Genomic DNA, 23,876 nt, shown 5'->3' with positions numbered 1-23,876 from the left:
TCTGTTTTACCCCCTGGGGCGGTTTTAACGGTGGTTTTGCTACAGTAACATCAGGTTTGCTACAATGACGGTGGGTTGCTACAGTACCCATGGTTTTGAATTTCTTTTTTTATTTATTTTCGGTGAATTTTTGAAAAATCATAGTAAATCATAGAAAAATCATAAAATAAAAAAATCTAATTTTATTGGACTCCGCATGAGTAGATCTACATAGTGAATATATAATACGGTATACTTTAGTACAAATATTTTACTGTAGCATTAGATTAATTGGAAAATCCAATTTTGTCTGTAATTAATTAGAATTTATCTATAACTAAGTTATACATAGTCTAATGAGTATGAAATTTTTACTATAGTTCAAGCATACATAATTAGCGTACCATAAAAATTTCACCACAATTGAATCATAGAAGCTGCAGCTATGAATTATTCCAATTAATTACAGACAAAATTAGATTTTTCAATTAATCTAAGGCTACTGTAGCAAACCGCCGTTGAAAACCGTCTCAGAAGGTAAAACAGACGGTTTTAGATAGTTCAGGGGGTAAAACTTGAAGGGGTGAAGTAGACAAGTATAATAGGTGGGAGATCCCTGAATCCTCCGTCCTCTTGTTGCCTTGTTGGGGATCCCGGTCCCAGAAATGGCATCCGCGCACACGGGTGGTCACAGAAGCACGCGGCGCCGAAGATGACGCAGCCGCAGCTCCTCGATGCCTCCACTGCTCCACCACGTTCCGACGAAGCCCACGAGGCCGGGTCCCTATATACTCGAGCGCGAGCGAGGCAAACCAGATGAGCCGATGCCCCCCGCTCGACTCCAGACAGACACCGCCTGCTTTCTGGAGTAGAGCGCTCGTCGGGCGGGCCGGCCGGAGCCTCTAGATCGCCGGCACCGGCACGATGCTCGCCGCCTCCGCCTCGTCCGGTCAGATGGTCGGGCTCTGCGCCCCGCGCCGCTCGCCGATTCCTCCGCTCCTCGCCCGCCGCGGCCGCCTGCTCCCTCGGCGCCCGGTTGCGCTGCTCCCCCGCGCCCGCGCCCCGGCCCTCCGCCCCGCCGCGCCGCCGCCCCGGTGTTCCGCCGCCGCATCTCCACGGCCGCCCCCGTCCGCCGACTCCGCTGTTAGTCCTCCAGCTCGTTTGTTTCCCGGTGATTTTTTTGTGATCCCTCGTCCACGGGTGTGGCCAGCCGGAACGCGCGTGCTTGTTCCTCCATTTCGCCAGGTTTTTCTCCGACTAACTAGTGATATGACGGATTCCGGTGAGCCGTGGAATTTATGCTATCATAACGGTGTGTGCGACCGAGGTTCAGTCTTCCCGGTGATCTCTGCCTGGCCTGGCAGTGCACAGATACCCTTTTCTGCCTCCGGCAAAGCAGCCGCCGCTTTGCTTCTGGATGAGCCGCCAAATTTCGGCCCCACCATTAATCGGTTCTCGCTTTCCGTACATCAAGTGTTGAGGTCATTATCCAAATTGGCTAATGGACTGTGATGTGTGATCGAGCTAAGCAGTTCCGCCCGTGTCGATTAAGGGGGACGGTGAGGTGGTAGTGGTACAGCTAGCTGTTCCTATCATCCTGTTCGTGGCTTATCCCTTTGATATCTAGATTCCTTTTTACCGTCGTCAGAGTATTATTTCGACCCCCTTTGATGTGTATATGCCTTTTTAGCCACGTGGGGGACTTGATTTCGTCACAGGCATGCCATTGTGGATTTGTTTCCCACCATTGTCCAGGGAATTGTAAAATTGTAGGCAGGTGCGTCAAATTGTGGTACTGTAGCATTCTTTGAAGTATTGTGCTGCAAATAGTAGTTCTGTGAAGGATGAATAGTTTATTATATGAGTTACTGCATTGGCGTATTGAGTTATCACTTATTCTCGCTAAAAATCTAAGCTGTTCGGTCTCAAACTTGCACTAATCCACTTTACAGCTAGAACATCAAGTACGTAGAAAGTGCTCACCTCTACTGGAGAGTGTTCTGTTGCCTGGTGGTAGTGATTCGACAGTGCATGAATGGAAGGCGGTTCCAAATATTTGGAGGACAGCAGCAGAAAAATACGCTGACCTTGTAGCTGTGATAGATCCTTACCATGAACCGCCGACGGAATGGACGTATACACAGGTGCATCTTTGACCTCAATGGCCATGCATAAATGTTATTTTTCTACCATACTGAATAATCACCTTAAAAGGAAAGGAGCATGAGCTTGAAAGCCATCATGAATACTTAGAACAAGCGAGGCTATCTACATGATTTCGTGTTAATGCACACAAATGGCAACAATAAAGGATACTGCTCTATTTGAGTCTTTAGATGAATAATACTGCTCTATTTAAGTCATAAGTTCTCGTCAATTAAACATATTCATCTTCCCTACCACATTTAGAATACACAATTGCATTTATTTCAGAGCTTTAATGTCCACAAATCTGCAGTACCTATTTGCTGATTTATGTTCTTATCAGCTTGAGCAAGAAATATTGGATTTTTCTCAAGGTCTAAGGGCCATTGGCGTTGCTCCAGATGAAAAGCTAGCACTTTTTGCTGATAACTCATGTCGCTGGCTAGTTGCAGATCAAGGTAACTTATTCCTCTGTTTTGTGATGACACCATGCATTGTGATTCCCAATGTTGACATTCCCCTTTCTTGTTACTTTCCTGGTGATAATTCTGTGGTTCCTTATCCTTTCTGATATTTGCTGCTGGAGCACTGGAATGTTAGCAACAACATTTGGTTGTTACAGATACTAGACAACAAGTATCAGCTTGGCCTTGATTTCTCAGTAATAGATAGTGATGTGTTCTAAAGCCATACAGTGCAATGGTAGATATACATGTTTTGTGAATTTATATGCACAATTCTCTGTTTATTGTTCTATGGCTGTTATCTAGAGGTTTCCTCTACATTGACAATTTCAGTATTTCACACAAATAAATGACATACAGGAATCATGGCAACTGGTGCTATCAATGTTGTTAGGGGAACAAGATCATCGGATGAAGAATTGTTTCAAATATACACTCATTCAGAAAGGTGAGTTTATCAAATTATTTGCTAACATGGATTCAAGTGAAGTTGCGGTATTTTATCTCCTTCAACCCATATGGCCTTATTAGACTTTAACCCTCAAATTCTCTTATACCTGTAATAAATGGAAAATAAAAGGAGATATAGTTTCTGCTAAAAACAGCCAAGCCAGGCCCCCTATAGATGACCATTTTCATTTCACAATGGCTAATAATTGAATTCTTCCGTTGATTCTGCTTTGTGGAATATTAAGGTGGGAACTGAGATGCTTTGTGGGGATATGCACTGTGGGTGCACACTTGGCTTTTTGTTTGTCAGCTACAGTTAACATAAGAACTGGAACTGCAGTATCCTCATGAATAGAAGGATCAAATAGTCAACCCTATATCAAAACATATTCCAGCTTGTGGCTCTGCTTGCCTTTTGATATCTGTGGCAGGCAAAAATATTTGTAATACAATATTGGTATCATATGCTGGTTGCCAGAAACTTGACCCCAAGAAATATGCATGCCAGACATGTTAAATGGATTGTTTTGTCTTGAACAGTTGAACCTAACAATGGAATACAGCATCACAATTTCAGTATAAGATTGGCTGCTGGCTGAATCAAAATATCATTGTATTGCACAGCTTATAATTATGCAAAGCACATACATTCATCAAACTTGATAAACTTATGTATCATATGAACTCCAGAAAAGTAGGCAGATAGATTATACTACTATCAGTGGTTTATGCGTCTGAATAATATTTATTTAGTACTTATACTTGTTTATGTTTTACTTTCATGTTGTGATTATGGATTTATTGTTTTTCCCCATCACAGCATTGCACTTGTTGTGGACAGTCCTCAATTCTTTAACCGGCTTGCAGAATCTTTCATATCAAGGATTAATACAAGATTCATTGTTCTACTTTGGGGTGACAAATCATGCATAGATAGCCAAGCTGTGAAGGATATACCACTTTATGGCTACAAGGATATCACCGAACTTGGTCGAGAAAGCCGTAATGCACTGTTTCTTTCTGGCCAGCAAGGTACCTTCTGTGTGATATCATAATGTGGTACATATCATAATTAACAATAATCTGACAGTGCAACTTCTTAAGAACTGTTGTTTTATTTTTTTTATGGGCACATTTTTCTGTTATGTCACTGTTTCTAGCGGTAAAGGATAATATATTCATACGCTATGTTTCCTGTAGTATTTCTCATCATGTTTGATGGCTTCATACCCCCATAACATGAGCATCCAAGCTTGTACCACCAACACCTGATTTATGTGCCTGTGATATTAAAAAAGAAAATTCAACCAATATAGGAGGAATTAGGTGACATTGTAAATGACAACAAAATAGGCACCTAAATTCAAGTCGAAGAGGACTTCAACCCTTGTGTGTGTGTGGGGGGGGGGGGGGGGGGGGGGGTAGTTCATGCCCTGTTATATTTAGGATGTATATGGTCCTTTCCAAATCTCTGATTTAAATCTTGACCTGATCGATTAGTTATATGAAAAGCTTAACACTTAATTTCTTTCTTGCTAAGCAGCGCTCATTTGGAATCTGTGAACACTAACATTTCTTTCTTATTGTTTCAAGATTATTGGAATAGGTGAAGAATCTCAGACATCTTTTTTTTATAGAAAATTATTATTCCTTTCTTCAATGACATACACTGCTGTATCATGCAACAGGGACTGCGTCCTTCATTAATTCTTTTTCCCTTCAGTGATACTGTCATATCATGCAGTAGATTGATTATGCCTGTAGTCCTGTAGACAAATCATGGAAATTGAATGTTCAATTTTCTGGTAGTCAACTTGCATATACAGTTGCTTTTTTTCAAAACTGTGTTATAGTCAATAGAACTGTTGTTTTTCATTTGTCAGGTCAGCAAGATGTCTTCGAAACTATTAGTCCTGAAGATGTGGCCACACTAATATATACTAGTGGAACAAGTGGCACACCAAAAGGCGTTATGCTTACCCACCGAAATCTCTTGCATCAGGTGAAGATAGAAACATTACACTTTTAGCCAAGGTTGTTGAGCGATGCTGTGCCATGTGTATTAGTTACTATTTTATTTCCTTATCTTGATGTGATTTCCTAATCTCTATAATATGAGCATAAGCATTCATGCTAATTAATATTATGTTTTTTCCTGGAATGTCTTGTAAACATTTCAATCACCCTGCTAAAAAATCTGAGCCAAATTGTTTTCTGTTCATACACATTTTATGCTGTTCTGTTCCACAGATAAATAATCTGTGGGAGATTGTGCCGGCAGAACCTGGTGATAGGTTCCTAAGCATGCTTCCACCATGGCATGCATATGAGCGTGCTTGTGAGTACTTCATCTTCTCGTATGGGATCCAGCAAGTTTACACTACTGTGAAGTACCTGAAGGTAGGGTTTATATATGTTTCAACTTAAATTACCTTACTGTAGTTTTGTTTGAGGGAATTTACCTTACTATAGTTAGTTAGTTTCTGCATTAAGCACCATGTAATGTTATCAAGGATGCTTGCTCTGCATAAAGCACCTAGTATGCTATTGAGCAATTCATGTGGTCTCGTAGTGTATTTGCGTGCTCTGCTGTATGAATATGCTGTATTATTTTTTATCAGCTTACTAAAAGCTGCAAAATGGGCCAGATCTCGTATTAGCATGCAGTGATCTGCAGAACTCGTTTCTACAGTCCTATCTGTGTTGTTGTTCACTAGTTTTATTTTCTATCTGTTGCAGAAGATGCTGAAGTTCCTTAGGGCATTTTGACATCTTCTTCTATCTTCTTTGATAGGAAGATTTGCAGCGTTACCAGCCTCACTATATTATATCAGTACCACTGGTCTATGAAACCTTGTACAGGTTAGTGTTCTTCTGCTCCTTCAGTTTCATTTGATGCTTTATAGTTGTCTCTGTCTGGAGAAACTTACTAAAACTTGGCCATCAGTATATTAAAATATATCAATGTTTGAAATATCTCTACATTTGTCATTATTAAACCTGTAGCATTAGAATTATTAATTCCTATAACAACAAACAAACAAAAAAGTTCAGTTACATTTTGGAACTGTTTAACTCAATAATATCAATAAAAAGGAATGGAGGCGGTGTAGTGATAAACCACTTATGTACTACAGTAAATGATTGTTCACTTAATAGGGACACTTCAGTTCACTAATGCATTGGTGCCCATGCAGTGGCTACATGTGTGTATTTTTTTTCCCGTTGAATGGTCAAGTAGTGAGTAGTGACACTTTATGGAAAGTCTTTTGCCCATTTCCTAATTCTCTTCTTGACTTTCTGCAGTTCAATTCAAAAGCAGATTTCATCCAGTTCAGCTGCTCGAAAAATTATTGCTCTGTCACTTATCAAGATAAGTTTACTATATATGGAGGCGAAGAAGATCTATGAGGTCCGGACACTGAATTGTCATAAGCTACTTGCTTTAATTAGCTGCAAGGAATTACTTCAAAGATGCTATACTTTGTTTCCTTATTCTTTAATAACCAGACATTCTAGAAGTTGAAGTTCCTTTCTTTATTATCTACTTGTGGCCTCTTTCTTTGCTTGACTCAGTTTCCTTTTCCTGTTTTTCTCCTCCATTGAAAAGGGAACAGTTTTATCAAACAATCTTGTCAAACCATCATTTATCGCCTATATGATGAAGTGGCTGTGGGCAAGATTGATTGCTGCATTTCTCTGGCCTTTACATAATCTGGCGAAGATTCTAGTATACAAGAAAATTCATTCAGCAATCGGGATTTCAAAGGTATATTAATTTTGCTTATATTCTTATTTCTGTGTTGCATCAATGATCCTTGCAAATTTAAGTGTAACCTGAACTTTATTAACACCCACTTAACAAATACTTAATAAATCATCTAGTTTCCATGATAACTTGCAGGCTGGTATTAGTGGCGGTGGAAGTCTTCCGATGCATGTTGATAAATTTTTTGAGGTAAGGGTTATCAATAAAGAGCGTACCCAGTGCAGAGAGCTCCCGCTCTGTGCGGGGTCTGGGAAAGGGTGTCAGTGGCAAGCCTTACCCTCGCCTGTGCAATGCGAGGAGATCAATAAACTTCTTATTTAAATGTCAGTAGCTTTATCAATGTTCTGCTCTTTCAGGCCATTGGCATTAAAGTACAAAACGGCTATGGTCTTACTGAGACTTCTCCTGTTGTTGCTGCTAGACGACCATTCTGTAATGTAAGATGTGGAAATGCTTGTTTTATTTACTAATTGGATATAGTCTTGCATACTGTTTCCTATTTGTTACATGCGATAAGTCGACAATGCTAAACATTAAGTCTGTATGTTGCTTGAAGGTTCTTGGGACAATTGGCCACCCAATAAAGCATACTGAAATCAAGGTTTTCGACATAGAGACTGGTGAGGTGCTCCCAGATGGTTCAAAGGGGATTGTGAAAATTAAAGGACCGCAAGTAATGAAGGGATACTATAAGGTTCTACTTCTTTCTTTGCTGATACAAATCAATTGTCAAATCTAAATTAGAATGCTGATGTTCCATTAACATGTTGCTCGTCGAATTACACTTTCTTTTGGTAGAAACGAACTAATAATTTTTCTTCTTAAGGATTAATTAGTTCTCTGTGGAACACTATTTTAGATTCTCTGTACTTAAAGTCAGCTAAGAATATTCCAGAGGTATTAACAGCCTGATATCTTTGCTACAATAGTTGACAAAATGAGGAGCTGTAGTATTCTTATACTTTCATGTTTTACTTAATATATTAATCCTTCCGTATGGTGTTGATAGACATTGCCAAAAGTGAAATGCACATTCAGAACCAAGCCTAAATCTTAGAATTCATGTCTCGGCCCCATTGTCGATGCGGGACCCATAGGATACCCCGCAAAGGACAGAGAAGGTCTAGTCCAACTAGGATTCTTCCCCTGTAATCTTAGTAGTATAACTATTAAGCAATCCTACTAGGATATCTCATTATAAACCGACTAGGACTCTGGCCTCCTGACTATATAAAGGAGGGCAGGGCTCCTAAGACAACAACAATGGTACAACACAACACTGGACAATCAATCCAACGCAAAGGCTAAGGCCGACTGGACGTAAGGTTATTACTCGATCTACGATCGAGGGCCTGAACCAGGATAAATCGACTGTGTCTTGCGTTAACCATCGAGTTCAGCATACGCCGAAGCCCGAACATACTGCCCCGGGTACCCCCGTGGCAGGCTATCGGTGGTAAAACATCGACAGCTGGCGCGCCAGGTAGGGGAGTTCGGCGACTTTGCATCCAAGAATTCGATGGACCTCGACAACATAATCTTCCCAACGGAATCAACTTTCATCTTCGGCTCATGGATCTGCGAGGCGGACAACAACGGCAAGCTTCAGGGCCATCTCCTCAAAGATCCAGATCATCATAAAGAATTTCATACTTCACCAAATACAACGGATCAGCTCACCAGAAGATTCGCACAGCTCACAGTATCCGATTCAAATCAGATTTCGCGACCACTCGTATCCGATTCGAATTCAAACATCAAGGCGAAGTTTTATCCGAGTGCTTTCAAAAATCCGCGTTCTTTTTTGGCAAGATTCCAGAGCACATCCCAAAACAACTCGGATTGCCCTCAGAATTCTTCCAAAAAGACGAGTTCTTCTCCATTTGGGCTCGACAACATGGCAAAATCCTATCAAGGACAGTTCGAAAGATCTTTCAATCCAAGATGCGGGATACCACTGACAGGAGCTCAGGAGGGCCTCGTGCTAACAATAACATCCCAAGACTGCATCATTCATTGGCCAGGTTCTGTTCCTGAGGACAGCAGTACCCAACTAGTCGGCACGACGACGACAGCAATTCTACCCTACCAAGAAGGAGACTCGATCTACGACACCGAGGCATCCACTAAAGTCATTAGCAACTCTGACAGCATGAAAGCTAACGCCAATAACAGAGCGACTCATGCGCGAGAAGTGCTCATGGTACGACGACCGCGGTCACCACTAAATCCCCCAGAAGCACCCGATGTCAGATCATCAGATGAATCAGAATCCAACATATCACCTTTTGCCCAAGGCTACGACGGAGAAACAGATAGTCAGAAACATGCTAGAGAAAGAAAAAACAAGTTAAAGCAAGGGCGTCAGCACCGTGCTAGGCAGCGCAAGGAAGCTTGGATCAGATACGAGTCAGAATTGGCTGAGTACGACAAAAGAAAATCGCAACGAGAAGTAGAGGGGAGACGCACGGCGAATACACCTTACGATAAGATTCGAGAAGCATTAGAAGAACTCGGAAAAACTTCACACCCCAGTGAGAAGTATGAACAGCTCCAGGACTTGCTCCGATCGACGATCCCGAAAACGCATGAAGAGAGAGCTCGATCAAGACTACCCGCAAGATCAACAACCCGCAGGCAAGAAGATCAAAATCAAAGGAAATCCGCTTTCGAAAGACTTGGGCCGAGTGGAAGCCGTGACGAAGGAAGTAGGAAGGAACATAATCGGAGCCACCGATTTGAACAACCAAGGAAGACTAGGAGTAGGGTACCTACCCAGACAATCTCGCAAGATTATTCCCGTCAAAACGACAGCTGGCCAGAAGAAGGTGCCGAATCCGAATTCAGAGAAACCAAGACACACGACAGTTTCCCCTGCTTCGCGAACAGGCTTGCAATGGCACGATTACCTCACAAATTCAAACCATCTAACCACTCCAAGTATGATGGCAAAATTGAACCAAGGCAATGGCTCAGAATATATTCACAATCAATCGAACTAGCCGGAGGAGATGACGATATCAAAACCCTGTTCTTTCCCATGGCACTGGAAGCCATGCCTCTCCAATGGTTCGACAAACTGAACCCAGGATCTATCAGAAATTGGGAGGATTTGCAAAGAGCTTTTTGTGAGAATTTTGCAGGAATCATTACACATCCAATCACCCATGCGGAATTAAAAGGACTCAAGCAAAAGGGAGGTGAAAGTCTCAGAAATTATTATCGACGATTCGGCGAACTACGAGCCCAAGTGCATGACATAACCGAACGAGAAGTAATTGAAGCTTTCTCTCACGGAATCATGGCTAGGTGGCAATTTCAAGACTTCTGCAAAGAAAATCCGAGAAACAATGAGGAATTCAGACGAACAGTAGAAAAAATGATTACCGCAGAAGAAAAAACCCGAGAAAGATTCCCGGACAGAAACAACCAGGACAACTCGGACAAGCAAAATCATCGAAATAGCAGACATCAAGAAAGAAAACGTAGACCAGACAATACTGTGGCAATGGCCGACAAATCAAAGAAGTTTACCAAACCCAGAAGATATGATGACATTGAAAACATACGTTGCCCATTGCACCCTAATGGGAGACACACCATTGGAAATTGCTATACTTTCAAAGATCAATACACAAGAAAAAATAGTAAGGAAGACACCAAAGAAGACAATCAGAAAAGAGAAGGAGACGACCACGAGGACAAAGGATTCCAAAAACCTAGGGGAACGGTAGCAGTGATTTTCTCAGGGGCTCCGGATTGCAGAAGCAAACATCAAGAAAAACTAGCACTACGGACCATTATGACAGCAGAACCGGCTACACCAAGATACCTCAATTGGTCACAGTATCCTATCCAATTCACCAGGGAAGACCAGTGGACTAGCGTGGGAAACGCAGGCCATTATCCATTGGTTCTGGATCCAACTATAGCTGGCATGACTGTCACCAAAGTACTAATCGATGGAGGAGCTGGGCTTAACATCATCTTTTCAGAAACACTGAGAAAAATGGGACTACAACTCGCCGGGATGATTACACCAACAAGCACACCTTTTTACGGAATAGTACCCGGCAAAGCAGCCATGCCACTCGGACAAATTACTTTACCTGTTACCTTCGGAACTCCTTCAAACTACCGAACAGAGTTTATCAAATTCGAAGTCGCCGACTTCGATTCATCATATCATGCAATCCTAGGACGTCCGGCACTGGCCAAATTCATGGCAATACCACATTATCCGTACTTACTACTTAAGATGCCAGGACCCCACGGTATCCTTTCTCTTCGAAGCGATTTAAAGCGCGCTTTTGACTGCGACGTTCAGGCAATCCAAATTGCAGCCAAAGCACAAGCTGACAATGGAAGAAAAGAAATAGCCACAATCGCGGCAGAAACAAACCAAGAAGAATTAGAAATACCAGCTAAAAGACCCAGTATCATCGCACCACCAAAAGAAGCCGACGTCAAGCAAATTGACTTAGGCACGGGCGACACCTCCAAGACAGCAACCATCAGTGCTCACCTCTCGGAAAAATAGGAACTCGCGCTCACCAACTTTCTTCGGGACAACAAAGATATCTTCGCTTGGAAGCCAGCCGACATGCCAGGAGTCCCAAGAGAGTTGGCTGAGCACAGAATTGATGTCAACAAAAGCTCCAAACCTGTAAAACAGCGGCTACGACGATTCTCACCCGACAAGAAGGCGGCAATTAAAAAGGAAATAACAAAACTGATGGCAGCCGGGTTCATCAAGGAGATCCTACATCCAGACTGGCTAGCAAACCCGGTCCTTGTACAGAAGAAAAACACGGACGAGTGGCGTATGTGCGTCGATTACACAGATCTCAACAAACATTGCCCAAAAGATCCGTTCGGGCTACCACGCATTGACCAGATAGTTGACTCGACAGCAGGATCTGCGTTATTATCTTTTCTCGATTGCTATTCAGGATATCACCAGATCGCACTAAAAGAAGAAGACCAGAGCAAGACATCTTTCATCACCCCGTTTGGTGCCTACTGCTACAAGACCATGTCGTTTGGACTAAAAAACGCTGGCGCCACGTACCAAAGAGCTATCCAGACTTGCCTTGGGAATCAAATCGGTGAAAATGTGGAGGCATACGTGGACGATGTGGTAGTGAAAACAAAAAACCCAGACACTCTATTTGAAGATCTGAAGCAAACTTTCGAAAACTTGAAGAAATGGAGATGGAAATTGAATCCAAACAAATGTGTATTTGGAGTTCCCTCAGGACAACTACTCGGATTCTTGGTCAGTCAGCGCGGGATTGAAGCCAGCACCAAGCAAATTCGAGCTATAACAGAAATGGGCCCACCTAGAAGTGTCAAAGATGTGCAGAAACTAACAGGATGCATGGCGGCCCTCAACCGTTTCATATCAAGACTCGGCGAAAAGGGGTTACCTTTCTTTAAACTACTAAAGAAGACAGACAAGTTCGAGTGGACAACAGAAGCCGACGAAGCTTTCAAAAAACTTAAAGAATACCTCACTTCATCGCCTATCCTGACACCTTAAAAAAAAAGATGAAGATATGATGCTATATATCGCGGCAACTCCCACCGTAATCAGCACAGCAATAGTCATAGAAAGAGAAGAACAAGGGCGCGCGTATAAAGTGCAACGTCCAGTATACTACATCAGCGAAGTACTGTCAGAATCCAAAATCCGGTACCCACATGTACAAAAACTACTCTACGCTTTACTCATTACCTCTCGGAAGCTTCGCCACTATTTCGAAAGCCACAAGATTACCGTAGCGACAGATTTTCCACTCGGAGATATCCTACACAATAAAGACGCCACAGGGCGCATATCCAAATGGGCAGTTGAAATTGGAGCTCTGGACATCAATTTCACCCCACGGAAAGCAATCAAATCTCAAGCCCTCGCCGATTTCGTGGCCGAATGGACAGAGATTCAACAGCCCTTATCAGATACCATCCTCGACCATTGGAAGATGTACTTTGATGGATCACTCAAACTAGGCGGGGCCGGTGCAGGCGTTCTCCTCATTTCTCCAGAAGGAAAACAACTCAAGTACGTCCTTCAGATATTATGGCAAGCTACAAATAACGAAGCAGAATATGAAGCCCTCATCCACGGGCTACGAGTCGCGATTACCCTCGGAATAAAAAGATTACTCGTATACGGCGACTCAGCAGTGGTCATCAACCAAGTCAACAAAGATTGGGACTGCACCAAAGAAAACATGGGTGCTTATTGTGCTGAAATACGAAAACTTGAAAAACACTTCCAAGGATTAGAAATTTTACACGTTTTACGCGATTCCAACATTGCAGCGGATGTCCTTGCCAAACTCGGATCAGACAGGGCAAAGGTTCCACCCGGCGTGTTCATAGAAGAGCTATCAGTTCCCTCTATCAAACAACCCGGTGAAACAACACATGAAATTCAGGCTAAAGGCGTTCAGATATTGATAATCAACACTTCATGGACTCAAGTTTTCATCGACTATATCAAAGAAAACAAATTACCAGCAGATAAGGCAGAAGCCACCCAAGTTGTTCGCAGAAGCAAAAACTACGCTCTAGTAGGAGATAAACTTTACAGAAGAGCAGCATCATCAGGAGTACTCCTAAAATGTGTTTCGTTTCAAGAAGGAAAAGAGATCCTAGACGAAATACACTCAGGTTGCTGCGGAAATCATGCCGCTTCAAGGACACTGGTTGGCAAAGCATTTCGCACCGGATTCTACTGGCCAACCGCTTTGAAAGACGCAGAAGAGCTTGTCAGAAAATGCAAAGGTTGCCAAATGTTTGCAAGACAAGCCCATGTACCAGCTCACAATCTTATCTGCATACCACCCGCCTGGCCTTTTTCCTGCTGGGGGCTAGATCAAGTAGGACCCTTGAAAAAGGCAAAAGGCGGTTTCGAGTACATCTTTGTGGCAGTTGACAAGTTTACTAAGTGGATTGAATACAAACCACTCGCGAAATACAGCGCAACCAAAGCAGTCGAGTTCATCCAAGACATTATGCACCGTTTCGGCATGCCAAATCGAATCATCACAGATCTAGGCTCCCCTTTCACAGCTACAGAATTTAAAAGCTGGGCACGAGACTGTGGTTTCAGCATAGACTATGCGTCTGTTGCACATCCAGAAGCCAACGGACAAGTAGAAAGAGCTAATGGACTCATACTAGCCGGATTAAAACCAAGGTTATACGAAGAACTAATGGACTATGGGTCCAAATGGATTGAAGAACTACCGAAAGTAGTATGGGGGCTACGAACTCAAATAAGCAGAGCAACAGGCCACTCACCTTTTTTCCTAGTTTACGGGTCAGAGGCCGTACTACCCGCCGATTTGATCTGGACATCCCAAAAAATAGAACAATATGATGAAGGAGAAGCAGAACACACAAGGAGATTAGAACTCGACAGTTCAGAAGAAATCAGAATAAACGCTACCCTCCAATCAGCTAGATACCTACAAGGTTTAAGACGGCACTACAACAAGAGTACCCAACCTCGATCACTACAAGTTGGAGACTTAGTGCTAAGAAGGATACAAAAGACTGATGGACGACATAAGCTACTCAGTCCTTGGGAAGGCCCGTTCATTGTCACAAAAATCACCGGACCCGGCACGTACAAGTTAATGACCGAAGATGGAAAAGAAGTCAGCAATACATGGCACATCAGCCAGCTAAGAAAATTCCATGCGTAAAAACAACTCAGGGAAAAGCAGACATGCAAGCCACAAAGGACCTACGTTCACAATCAACGAAAGACAATACTATTCAAAAACATATGTATTAGTTTATACTCATGATCAATAAAGATGATATTCATCCACAGCATGTCTTGTCATGACTTCCAACGAGTTGTTCTCCCGAAACAAAAAGCAAAATGGCTGAAAACATGCCTGAGCATCCCGGCCGAGAGCAAAATAGCTGAAAAGACGCTTGAGCCCGCCGATGAGGGTAGCTAAAAGCTAACACCCGAAACAAAAAGCAAAATGGCTGAAAACATGCCTGAGCATCCCGGCCGAGAGCAAAATAGCTGAAAAGACGCTTGAGCCCGCCGATGAGGGTAGCTAAAAGCTAACACCCGAAACAAAAAGCAAAATGGCTGAAAACATGCCTGAGCATCCCGGCCGAGAGCAAAATAGCTGAAAAGACGCTTGAGCCCGCCGATGAGGGTAGCTAAAAGCTAACACCCGAAACAAAAAGCAAAATGGCTGAAAACATGCCTGAGCATTCCGGCCGAGAGCAAAATAGCTGAAAAGACGCTTGAGCTCGCCGATGAGGGTAGCTAAAAGCTAACACCCGAAACAAAAAGCAAAATGGCTGAAAACATGCCTGAGCATTCCGGCCGAAAGCAAAATAGCCGAAAAGACGCTTGAGCTCGCCGATGAAGGTAGCTAAAAAGCTAACACCTAAAACAAAAAGCAAATCAACCAAGTCAACCGAAATCTATCTTCAAAAGACCCTCCAGCACTTCGTTCCGAAAAGCAAGAGGCTCGGGGGCTACAACCAGATGGATGTACTTCTTCTTCAAAAGAGCACAAGCACCATTCAAGAAAGCACTCGGACGCCGAAGTTTATCAAAGCTGCATTCTATACCGAGTCGTTTTACATAGTGCGGGCGAAAGGTTGCTAACGCGAAGATCTACATCTAACAAAGTCATCACACGGACAAAGCACTCGACGAATCACAGAGGAACGATAAAAGAAAAGTACCCGACAAATCAAGGGGCCCCGTAAGAATAACACATAGAGCCGTTTCGCGGAGCAGAGACGGAAACAGAACAAGGTACTCAACAAGTCAAATAACTTCGACCGCACCCAAACAAAGAATACATCAACAAGAATAAAGAATCTTCATTTAAAAAAGGAGTGTAATATTACAAGGGGATGCTCAAGCGAGTCAGGCATTGTCATCAGAGAGGGAAAGGTCAATATTTAGACCATCTACAATCCTACTGGCTAGATCTTCGACCTCAGGCTCCATCTTTTCAACGGCGTCAAGATATTCTTGGCTTTCAGCTTCTTCCGCTATCTTGGAGAGAGGCGCCTCCGGAGCAAGGACCCGGACCTGGGCCAGCACATTTTTGGTACATACTTGGGCGCACCTCTTCGCGAACTCTTGGAAACGAGTCGGAATCCGAGGAATGAACTGCGCCCAAGATTGCCCGTCATCCGCCAAAGTCCGGAGGGCGTCGGCTACCGAACGAAAAGATTTCCACAGGGCATTCCAATTCTCGGTAGCCGTCGCCAGCTTCCCAGATAGGCCTTCAATAGTTTTCTGGGCCTGCACAAGATCTCTGTCAGCTCCACGCCTAATCAGCCTAGCAAGGGCGAGTTCTTCCTCAGCATGAGCATTTACCTCCTCAGCTCTATTATGACTAGAACGGACAAGGGCCTTCATTTCATCAATACTCTCCGAGAGCTTTTGTTTCTCAACTCGGAGAGCTAGAACAAAACACCAAAGAACAAGTCAGCAGAAAAAGAAGTCAAAATACAAGAAGAAACAGACAGAACCCGAGGCACCTTTGCTTTCATTCTTCGCAGACTCCACCGCAGCATCTCTCTGTTTCTCCGTCTCCACAACCCGGGCGCGAAGGGCTTTCTCCTCCTTTTGGTGCAACTGGCGCTCCGTCTCCAACTCAGCCCGGAGAAGATCAAGATCGGCTTTCAGAGCGTCTACCTCCGAAGACAACTTTCTCTCATTTTCAGATGAGAAAAAGAAGCCAGAATGATCACGAGAAAAAGACTGAGCAGAAAGAGGCAAAGAGAAACGGGGCGTAAGGATAGAAGAAAAACAAGCATGCAAAAGAAAGGTGGCAGAAAAATTTACCTGGAGCTTTTCACCAAAAGAAGTCGCGAGGGTCGACAAGCTCCCCCAGGCTGCGGTCAGCTCCGATAACCGATGAGTGGCATCGAATTGTTGCACCACATCATCGGACAGAGAAGGGCCGCCGGGGGCAAAAGAAGGGGAAAGAGAAGCCGGCTGGGGCGAAGCAGGAGCGACCAGAGCAACCTCCAGGGAAGCCGGAGCCAAATCCCCAGAAGAACCCGGCGCGACGGCCACTGTTACCTCCGGAGCGACCAAGCCCGCAACTCCGCCAGGAAGCTCTGAAGCCCCCACCGCGACTTCATCAACAGAATGATGTGAGTCTCGAGGATCAGAACTCGTTGGCACAGCAGGAAGCAGAGAAGAAGTCGGTGGAGAAGTTAGAGAAGACGAAGCGCTGAAAAGTGATAAAAAGAAGCACCAATAAGAACCAGAGGAAGGAAGATAAAAGACAAAAAGACGAAGCAAGAATCTACTCACCCGACTACTTTTTTCCTTGCGAAGCCAAGAGAAGGCCTCGCAGGGGGAACCACGACGGCAAAGACGTCCCCGTCACCCAACGACGGGAGCGGGACAGCCGACAACGGAGCCACAGAAGAAGCCGGAGCCGGAGCCGTGGAAGAACTCCGCACCAGAGGAGCAATACGGCTCGGGGCGGAAGAAACTAAAGAACTCGACCCCGGAGCTTCGGAAGAAGTCGGCGTGAGAGCATCGGAAAAACTCACACCCGACCTCCGATTACTTCAAAAAAGTTCAAGACTAAGATTAGAAACAAAGAGGAAAAATTCAATGTGACAAGAATATGAAAAACAACTCACCGCCGCGTGATAAGAGGAACTTCATCATCCTCTTCTTCCTCAGCCAGCGAAACCAGAGCACCCGCTGAAAAAGAGATGAAAAGTACTCGGTTCAAGAGAGAGACATGAAAATAAAAGAACAAAGAAGTACTAAATGTGCTCACCTAAGAGCATGCTAGCAACAACTGGAGTACCTGAAGGAGTACTTGGTTTACGAGGCTTCTTGGAGACAGGCAAGCCAGATGAAGACCCGTCCATCCGCCCCCTCTTCGGGACGCTGCGAGGTCCGCGAGGGACTAGACGAGGAACATACTCTTCATATAAATCATCAGACCCGAAAGATACCCCAGGAAGGGCTGTAAAAGTTTGAGACTTACTAATTACAGAAGTACCGGCTGGATGATCCCCAGCCTCCGCCACAGCAGGGAGAACATCAAGGCGGATCGGATCGACAAAGTTCCGACCAAGCACCTACAAAGAAAAGACAAAACACCAAGACAAAGAAGAACTAAGCAAGAACGGACGCAGAAAGAGTACACAAAGAACTCAAATAAAAAGAAAAAAGGAGGATAGACAACTCACAGCTGGTGGCGGGTTGTTGGCCGAGTACTCAAGGATGGCAGGAGGAATGACGCTCACTCCTTTCAGCATTTTCTGGAGATGCTCGAGTACCTCCTCACCGGTCAGCTCAAGAGCTGGGACCATGCGCGAAGAATCCTCAGCCCCAGAATACTCAAAGCCGAGATGTCCCCGCTCTTTCAAGGGCTGAACCCGACGACGAAGAAAACTTGAGACAATACCAAAGCCGGTCAATCCTTGCTGTTTCAGCGTACTAATCCTATCAAGGAGAGGTTGGATCGCCTGAATTTCAGCAGGAGACTCAAGCTTTTTGTCCCACCGGTCGTTCGCCACAGGACCGGATCCGGAGTGGACAACAAGAGAAGGGATCAAATTGGCAGCATAAAACCACTCGGCGCGCCAATCCTTGACAGAATCGACCAGGTCATAATCAAAAAACTTGATTTTGAGACCCTGGCGAAACTGAATCCCGCAACCGCCAAGGACACTGGTTTCCTCGCGGCGGGGTTGAGGTTTCAGGCGAAAGAAAAAACGAAAAAGAGATAGAGAAGGAGGAATCCCAAGGAAAGCTTCACAAAGATGGACAAAAACAGAAAGATGGAGAACGGCATTGGGGGTTAGATGGTTCAAACTAACCCCGAAATACCCAAGAAACTGATGAAGGAAGGCAGAAGCAGGGAGACAGAGGCCAGCGCGGACAAAAGAGACAAAAAGGACAATCTCACCAGGACCCAGGGCCGGAACCCGATGCTCGCCCGGAACTCTCCATTCAGCGATGACTTTGTCCTGGATCAAGCCATCACTAACGAGCTCGCGCAGCTGGTCTTCGCTAGTTGTTGGAGCCGGCCAAACCTTCTGAGCTGCCCTCATGGCCACGAACTCCTGGTTTTCGATCAAAGAAAGCGACGACTCCTCGTCCACAAAGGTCGCCTGAGATTTGCTTGCGGTTTTCTTCTTTCCCATGAATTGGCGGAAGCAACAAAGGCGTTAAGAAGGATGGAGCAAGAATGGTGGTGCTCGGGCGATAACGACAATGACGGCGGCGGTTTTCTGAGAACTAGGGTTTAAAGGAAAGAGCTGGGTGACAAGGGAAAGAAGATAAAGGGTCTTTAAATAGATTTCTCAGTGATACAAACGGCCCATAAGGCCCGTTAAAGCACATCATGGGAGAACAACGGTCCATTTACCGACGCAGCTAAAACGACGGAGGGCACGAATCCACACAACGGTACGAATCAACGGGCAGATTTCAGACTTATCCGCGCAGCAACACAGCAGGGTTATCAGATAACCACAGGAACAACTCGTTGAACCAAGAAGAAAGAAAGGGCTACCTCACGAGTAACAAAAGAACCCGGTTATGTAAGAAAGAACTCGGTAGTCTCATGAACGACAGGGATCACAACAGAAGAGTCAAAGACAACTCAAAATACAAGATTCATTACATTACAAGCAACTTCAAAAATAGAAGATTACAAACCCTACAAGACCCAACGAACTCGGCACCACGAAAAGCAAAGTAGCAAAGAGGAACACGGACACGACTAGGCTCTGGAACGACTACGTGTCCCAAATTACTACTCGGAAGGACAGACCGCCATCAGCTACACTGTTTTCTTCAAAGGACGAACGCAGTGCATCCAAGGCGGAAATCGACAGCACGGCAGGGCAACATGGAGCAGAGAAGGCCGGCGGGCATCTGTCTACCCAAGATCGATGTGATGCTAGATATGGTGTTGATTTGCACCGGACGGTCTCAAGACAGGCGACGAGGATCAACTCAGAGCTGCCGGATGAAGGAACGAAGCCCACATCACAAGACTTCCTCCAACTACCACCACGTACATCCTGGCACAATGCTGCCGCGGGACTAGCCTACCTCTAATCCCTATCACAAGACTTCCTCCAGCTACGACAAGACACACAGGAACTACAAAATACGCCCGGGGGCTGCTCAACTTCACAAACTACCATGTTCACAACCAGGAAGGTTTCAACAGAATGTCCAATGGATGAAAACAAGCACTCCGAGACGGTATTTATAGGCCAAAGGATCGGCGCACATGGACCAGGAGCACCAACGAAATAAGCCCAACAAAGGACATAGTGAAGAGACAGGACTCAATAATGGATGACTCAGGCGAGAAGAAACAGTACTCGAAGACGGGCATATTCGGAAGAATATACTAGCACAGTACAACCCGTGAAAAAAAAAAGGCATTTACGCTCAACCACCACAATACGACTACATCTGGCAACGGCAGACTATCAAAGAATACGCCAAGACCTCACATCCGAGTTCTTCCTGAAACAAAAAGAACCCGGATATAAGCTCAGAGGCTACATGCCACGAAACTACTCGGATAACGAAATAATCCAAGTCTCGGGGACTACTTCAGAACACAAATTCTTCAAACAACATAAAAGATCAAGACCCTCCAACTTTTTGTTCCAAACAGCAAGAGGATCGGAGGCTACACTCAGTGAGTGCACTTTTTCCTCGAAAAAGCGCACGTCACCAAAAGATTTCCTCAACACAGACCACTTCAAGACATTACGACAAAAAGAACCCGGAACGATCCATATTCGAGTTCTTTTTAAAACTTTAACGAACAATCAGAGCAACTTCAAGACAAGATCCTCCAGCTCCTTGTTCCAAATAGCAAGAGGCTCGGGGGCTACAACTAGATGGATGTATTTTTTCTTAAAAAAGCACTCGCGATTCAAAGATCCCAAGAAGCGCTACAAGGTTTCACTCCAGAAAGCACTCGGATGACATTTTGTTCCTACTCAACAAGACTTGAAGGAGCAGAGCGAGACTTTCAGAGCTCAACCATGAAGTGCTCGGGGGCTTGTCGATGCGGGACCCATAGGATACCCCGCAAAGGACAGAGAAGGTCTAGTCCAACTAGGATTCTTCCCCTGTAATCTTAGTAGTATAACTATTAAGCAATCCTACTAGGATATCTCATTATAAACCGACTAGGACTCTGGCCTCCTGACTATATAAAGGAGGGCAGGGCTCCTAAGACAACAACAATGGTACAACACAACACTGGACAATCAATCCAACGCAAAGGCTAAGGCCGACTGGACGTAAGGTTATTACTCGATCTACGATCGAGGGCCTGAACCAGGATAAATCGACTGTGTCTTGCGTTAACCATCGAGTTCAGCATACGCCGAAGCCCGAACATACTGCCCCGGGTACCCCCGTGGCAGGCTATCGGTGGTAAAACATCGACACCCATGCACAGATTAATGATATTATTTGAGTGTTCAGCTTTCTGGAGGACTCATTTCATAATTTTTTGTTTGTCATTAGAATCCATTGGCTACAAATGAAGCTTTTGACCAAGAGGGTTGGTTCAGCACTGGAGATATAGGTTGGATTGTACCTCACCATGCCATAGGGCCAAGTCGCAAGTGTGGAGGGATGCTTGTTCTTGAAGGGCGTGCGAAGGATACAATAGTCCTCTCTACAGGTTCAGATTATAATTAGTCTCTCCTTTTTCAGAATGTGTACTTTTTTTATATAAATATATTCTTTGTCATTTTTTTAATGATTCTGTTAGCAAACTTACTGTTTTGTCTTTGATGTTGCACACAGAAAATCTAGTTGATATCATGTAACTTTTTTACTGACCTTGACCATCTCATTTGTAGGTGAAAATGTTGAACCTGCTGAGATCGAGGAAGCAGCCGGCAGGAGTAACTTGATTAATCAGATAGTTGTGATCGGCCAGGTAAGAGATATGCCCAGCTATAATCATCACTACACTCAATTCAGACTCCTTTATGTGTGGGCACATATCTTTTTCTTGATGCAACTAGGGGAAATATTCTGAAGAAAAAACCCATGTCATTATCTGAAACTGTGGTGTTATGGCTACTGCATTGCTCGTGCGTTTAACAATTTTATTTCCTGGCGATGAGATTAGATTTGAACATAGCAATGGTAATTAGATTAGTGCCACTGATGTCACGAAGTTCCTGCCACTGCTCTCTGAATAGGATCAACGGCGTCTTGGTGCCATAATTGTTCCCAACAATGATGAAGTTCTAGCAGAAGCAAAAAGGAAGTCCATCCTTGGTGAGAATGGCGAACTAGCGAAAGATAAGGTCATGAACATGCTATATGATGAATTGAAAACCTGGTGAGAGTTGCCCGCCCTTCTGTTGTTTCTCTCTCTCCCTGTCTCACTCTTCTTGCTGTTGGAAATACTGAAACAGGTGAAAAGAATTGAAAAGAGGCACATGTGACACTATTTCATGATTTTGATTGATATGGGGAGATGATTCATATAATGATTACAAACAAACATGGGTTTTTGGGACGATGTCTTTCTTTGTGTGCACATGACACTATTTCATGATTTTGACTGTTTGATTGATGACATCTATCATCAGAGGAAGCATTTAATTGTTTTGTTAATAAATTTCAGGACCGCGCATTGCTCTTTCCGTGTCGGGCCAATTATGATCGACGACGAACCATTTACGGTAGGTTTTCGCTCTGTCGTATATTTGTAATAATCGAGAAACTATGTTGCTTGGAACTTGACAATATTTTCTGTTCAGATTGACAATGGTCTGATGACACCCACCATGAAAATAAGAAGGGACAAAGTGACAGACAAGTACAGAAGGGAGATCGAGGCGTTGTTCAAGTGAGATGCGGAGCGCGTGCGTGTGCTCTGATAGCAGATCTATCTAATAATAAAATCGAGAGGGATGCATCCCATCTGATTGAAACAAGTTTTTTTTGGATAAGTGATGAATAAGGTTACTGCATTATTAGATGTACTATGTACATGCAATAAGTGACTGGTCAAACTCAAAAGCACTGCTAACCCTCCAAGTTTACAGCGATCTTGCTCTGTGATTAAAAACTGATGTTGTCTATTGAGGTAGTAATGATAATCTGATATGATCATGTTATAATAAATATTGCCTTGGCAGCAGCTATGGTCATGTTGCGGTGTGGAGGCGCAGCAGCATGCACCCAGAAGGCGATGAGGACCGCCGCCACGGCCGCATGCAGCAGCCTGAGTATCACCGTCCGGCAGCAGCTGCTACTCTCCAACTCGCCGTCAGACTCATCGTCACTGCCGCCGGCTACCGGCTGCAGCTTCTTCCTCTGCTTCCTGCTGCGCTCGTTCCGCGCCTTCTTCTCGTTGCGGCCGTACGTCCCAGTGGCGCTGCTCTGCGCGTTGCCGACAGCGGCCTCCGAGGCCGCCACCACCACCGTCTGCTGGTGCTTGTATTCCGCGGCTTCTCTGCCCTTGGTCTCCCTCTCACGTATCTTGGCTGCCTCGTTGTCGCCGGGATCCTCGTCGGCGAGCACGGCCCACACGTTGGCGCTCGCCTTGGTTCCGCCGCCCGCAGCCGCAGCCATGGCAAATCTACTCCTATATAATCCATCAGAGTTTCCTTTTCCGAGTATACGAAACGGCAACCGTACGTATAGATTGGAGTTTGTGTAGCCCGACGTTCTCTCTCTTGGCCGGACTTGGATCGAACGGCGTGGCACATGCCGGTGTCGCGGCTCCTGTACGGCGTATGGTTCGGATCCTGCCTGCGTAGTGCGTACATACAGACACTTGCATGCAAGCTGCAACGTGTCGATGTACATGTACGTACGTACGTACTTGCATATATACAGTCGGACTGACTTGGAACTGTTGGAACTGGAAAGAGATCTAGTCTAGAGAGAGAAGAGAGAAAGGCAGGCTCACGGAAGGCTTCTTTTTTTCGAAACCCAGGCATGATTTTTTTCCTTGACTAATAAATGCCCGTGTCTTGTATGGGGTCAATTTTTTTTTGTGTGTGAACCTTAATAATTG

General features: G+C 44.5%; 1 protein-coding gene across 1 annotated transcript; it reads left to right on the top strand.

Moving 5' to 3' along the window:
- The first annotated feature begins 612 nt into the window (after nucleotides 1-612).
- Nucleotides 613-22,873, top strand: LOC136514912 (probable acyl-activating enzyme 16, chloroplastic). Its single transcript, XM_066508623.1, has 18 exons — nucleotides 613-1,122; nucleotides 1,932-2,123; nucleotides 2,468-2,582; nucleotides 2,949-3,036; nucleotides 3,859-4,070; nucleotides 4,922-5,040; nucleotides 5,289-5,438; nucleotides 5,833-5,900; nucleotides 6,345-6,450; nucleotides 6,649-6,807; nucleotides 6,943-6,996; nucleotides 7,164-7,244; nucleotides 7,364-7,501; nucleotides 21,356-21,515; nucleotides 21,697-21,776; nucleotides 22,045-22,187; nucleotides 22,476-22,533; nucleotides 22,612-22,873. Exons 1-18 carry the CDS (start codon nucleotides 904-906, stop codon nucleotides 22,702-22,704), a joined length of 2,235 nt encoding a protein of 744 aa, XP_066364720.1. The 5' UTR covers nucleotides 613-903; the 3' UTR covers nucleotides 22,705-22,873.
- The last annotated feature ends 1,003 nt before the right edge of the window (nucleotides 22,874-23,876 follow it).

This window comes from Miscanthus floridulus, chromosome 2, assembly GCF_019320115.1.
Source record: "Miscanthus floridulus cultivar M001 chromosome 2, ASM1932011v1, whole genome shotgun sequence".
In the NCBI taxonomy this organism is placed as follows: Eukaryota; Viridiplantae; Streptophyta; class Magnoliopsida; order Poales; family Poaceae; genus Miscanthus; species Miscanthus floridulus.
This window is presented reverse-complemented; position numbering and strand designations above follow the sequence as displayed.

What these genes read in the sequence shown, in the direction of transcription:
- LOC136514912 (XM_066508623.1), top strand. Translation starts at nt 904, where the DNA reads ATGCTCGCCGCCTCCGCCTCGTCCGGTCAGATGGTCGGGCTCTGCGCC. An exon ending in CAGCAATCGGGATTTCAAAG is followed by an intron (nt 6,808 to 6,942) that starts GTATATTAATTT and finishes GATAACTTGCAG; the next exon opens with GCTGGTATTAGTGGCGGTGG. An exon ending in AGATAGTTGTGATCGGCCAG is followed by an intron (nt 21,777 to 22,044) that starts GTAAGAGATATG and finishes CTCTCTGAATAG; the next exon opens with GATCAACGGCGTCTTGGTGC.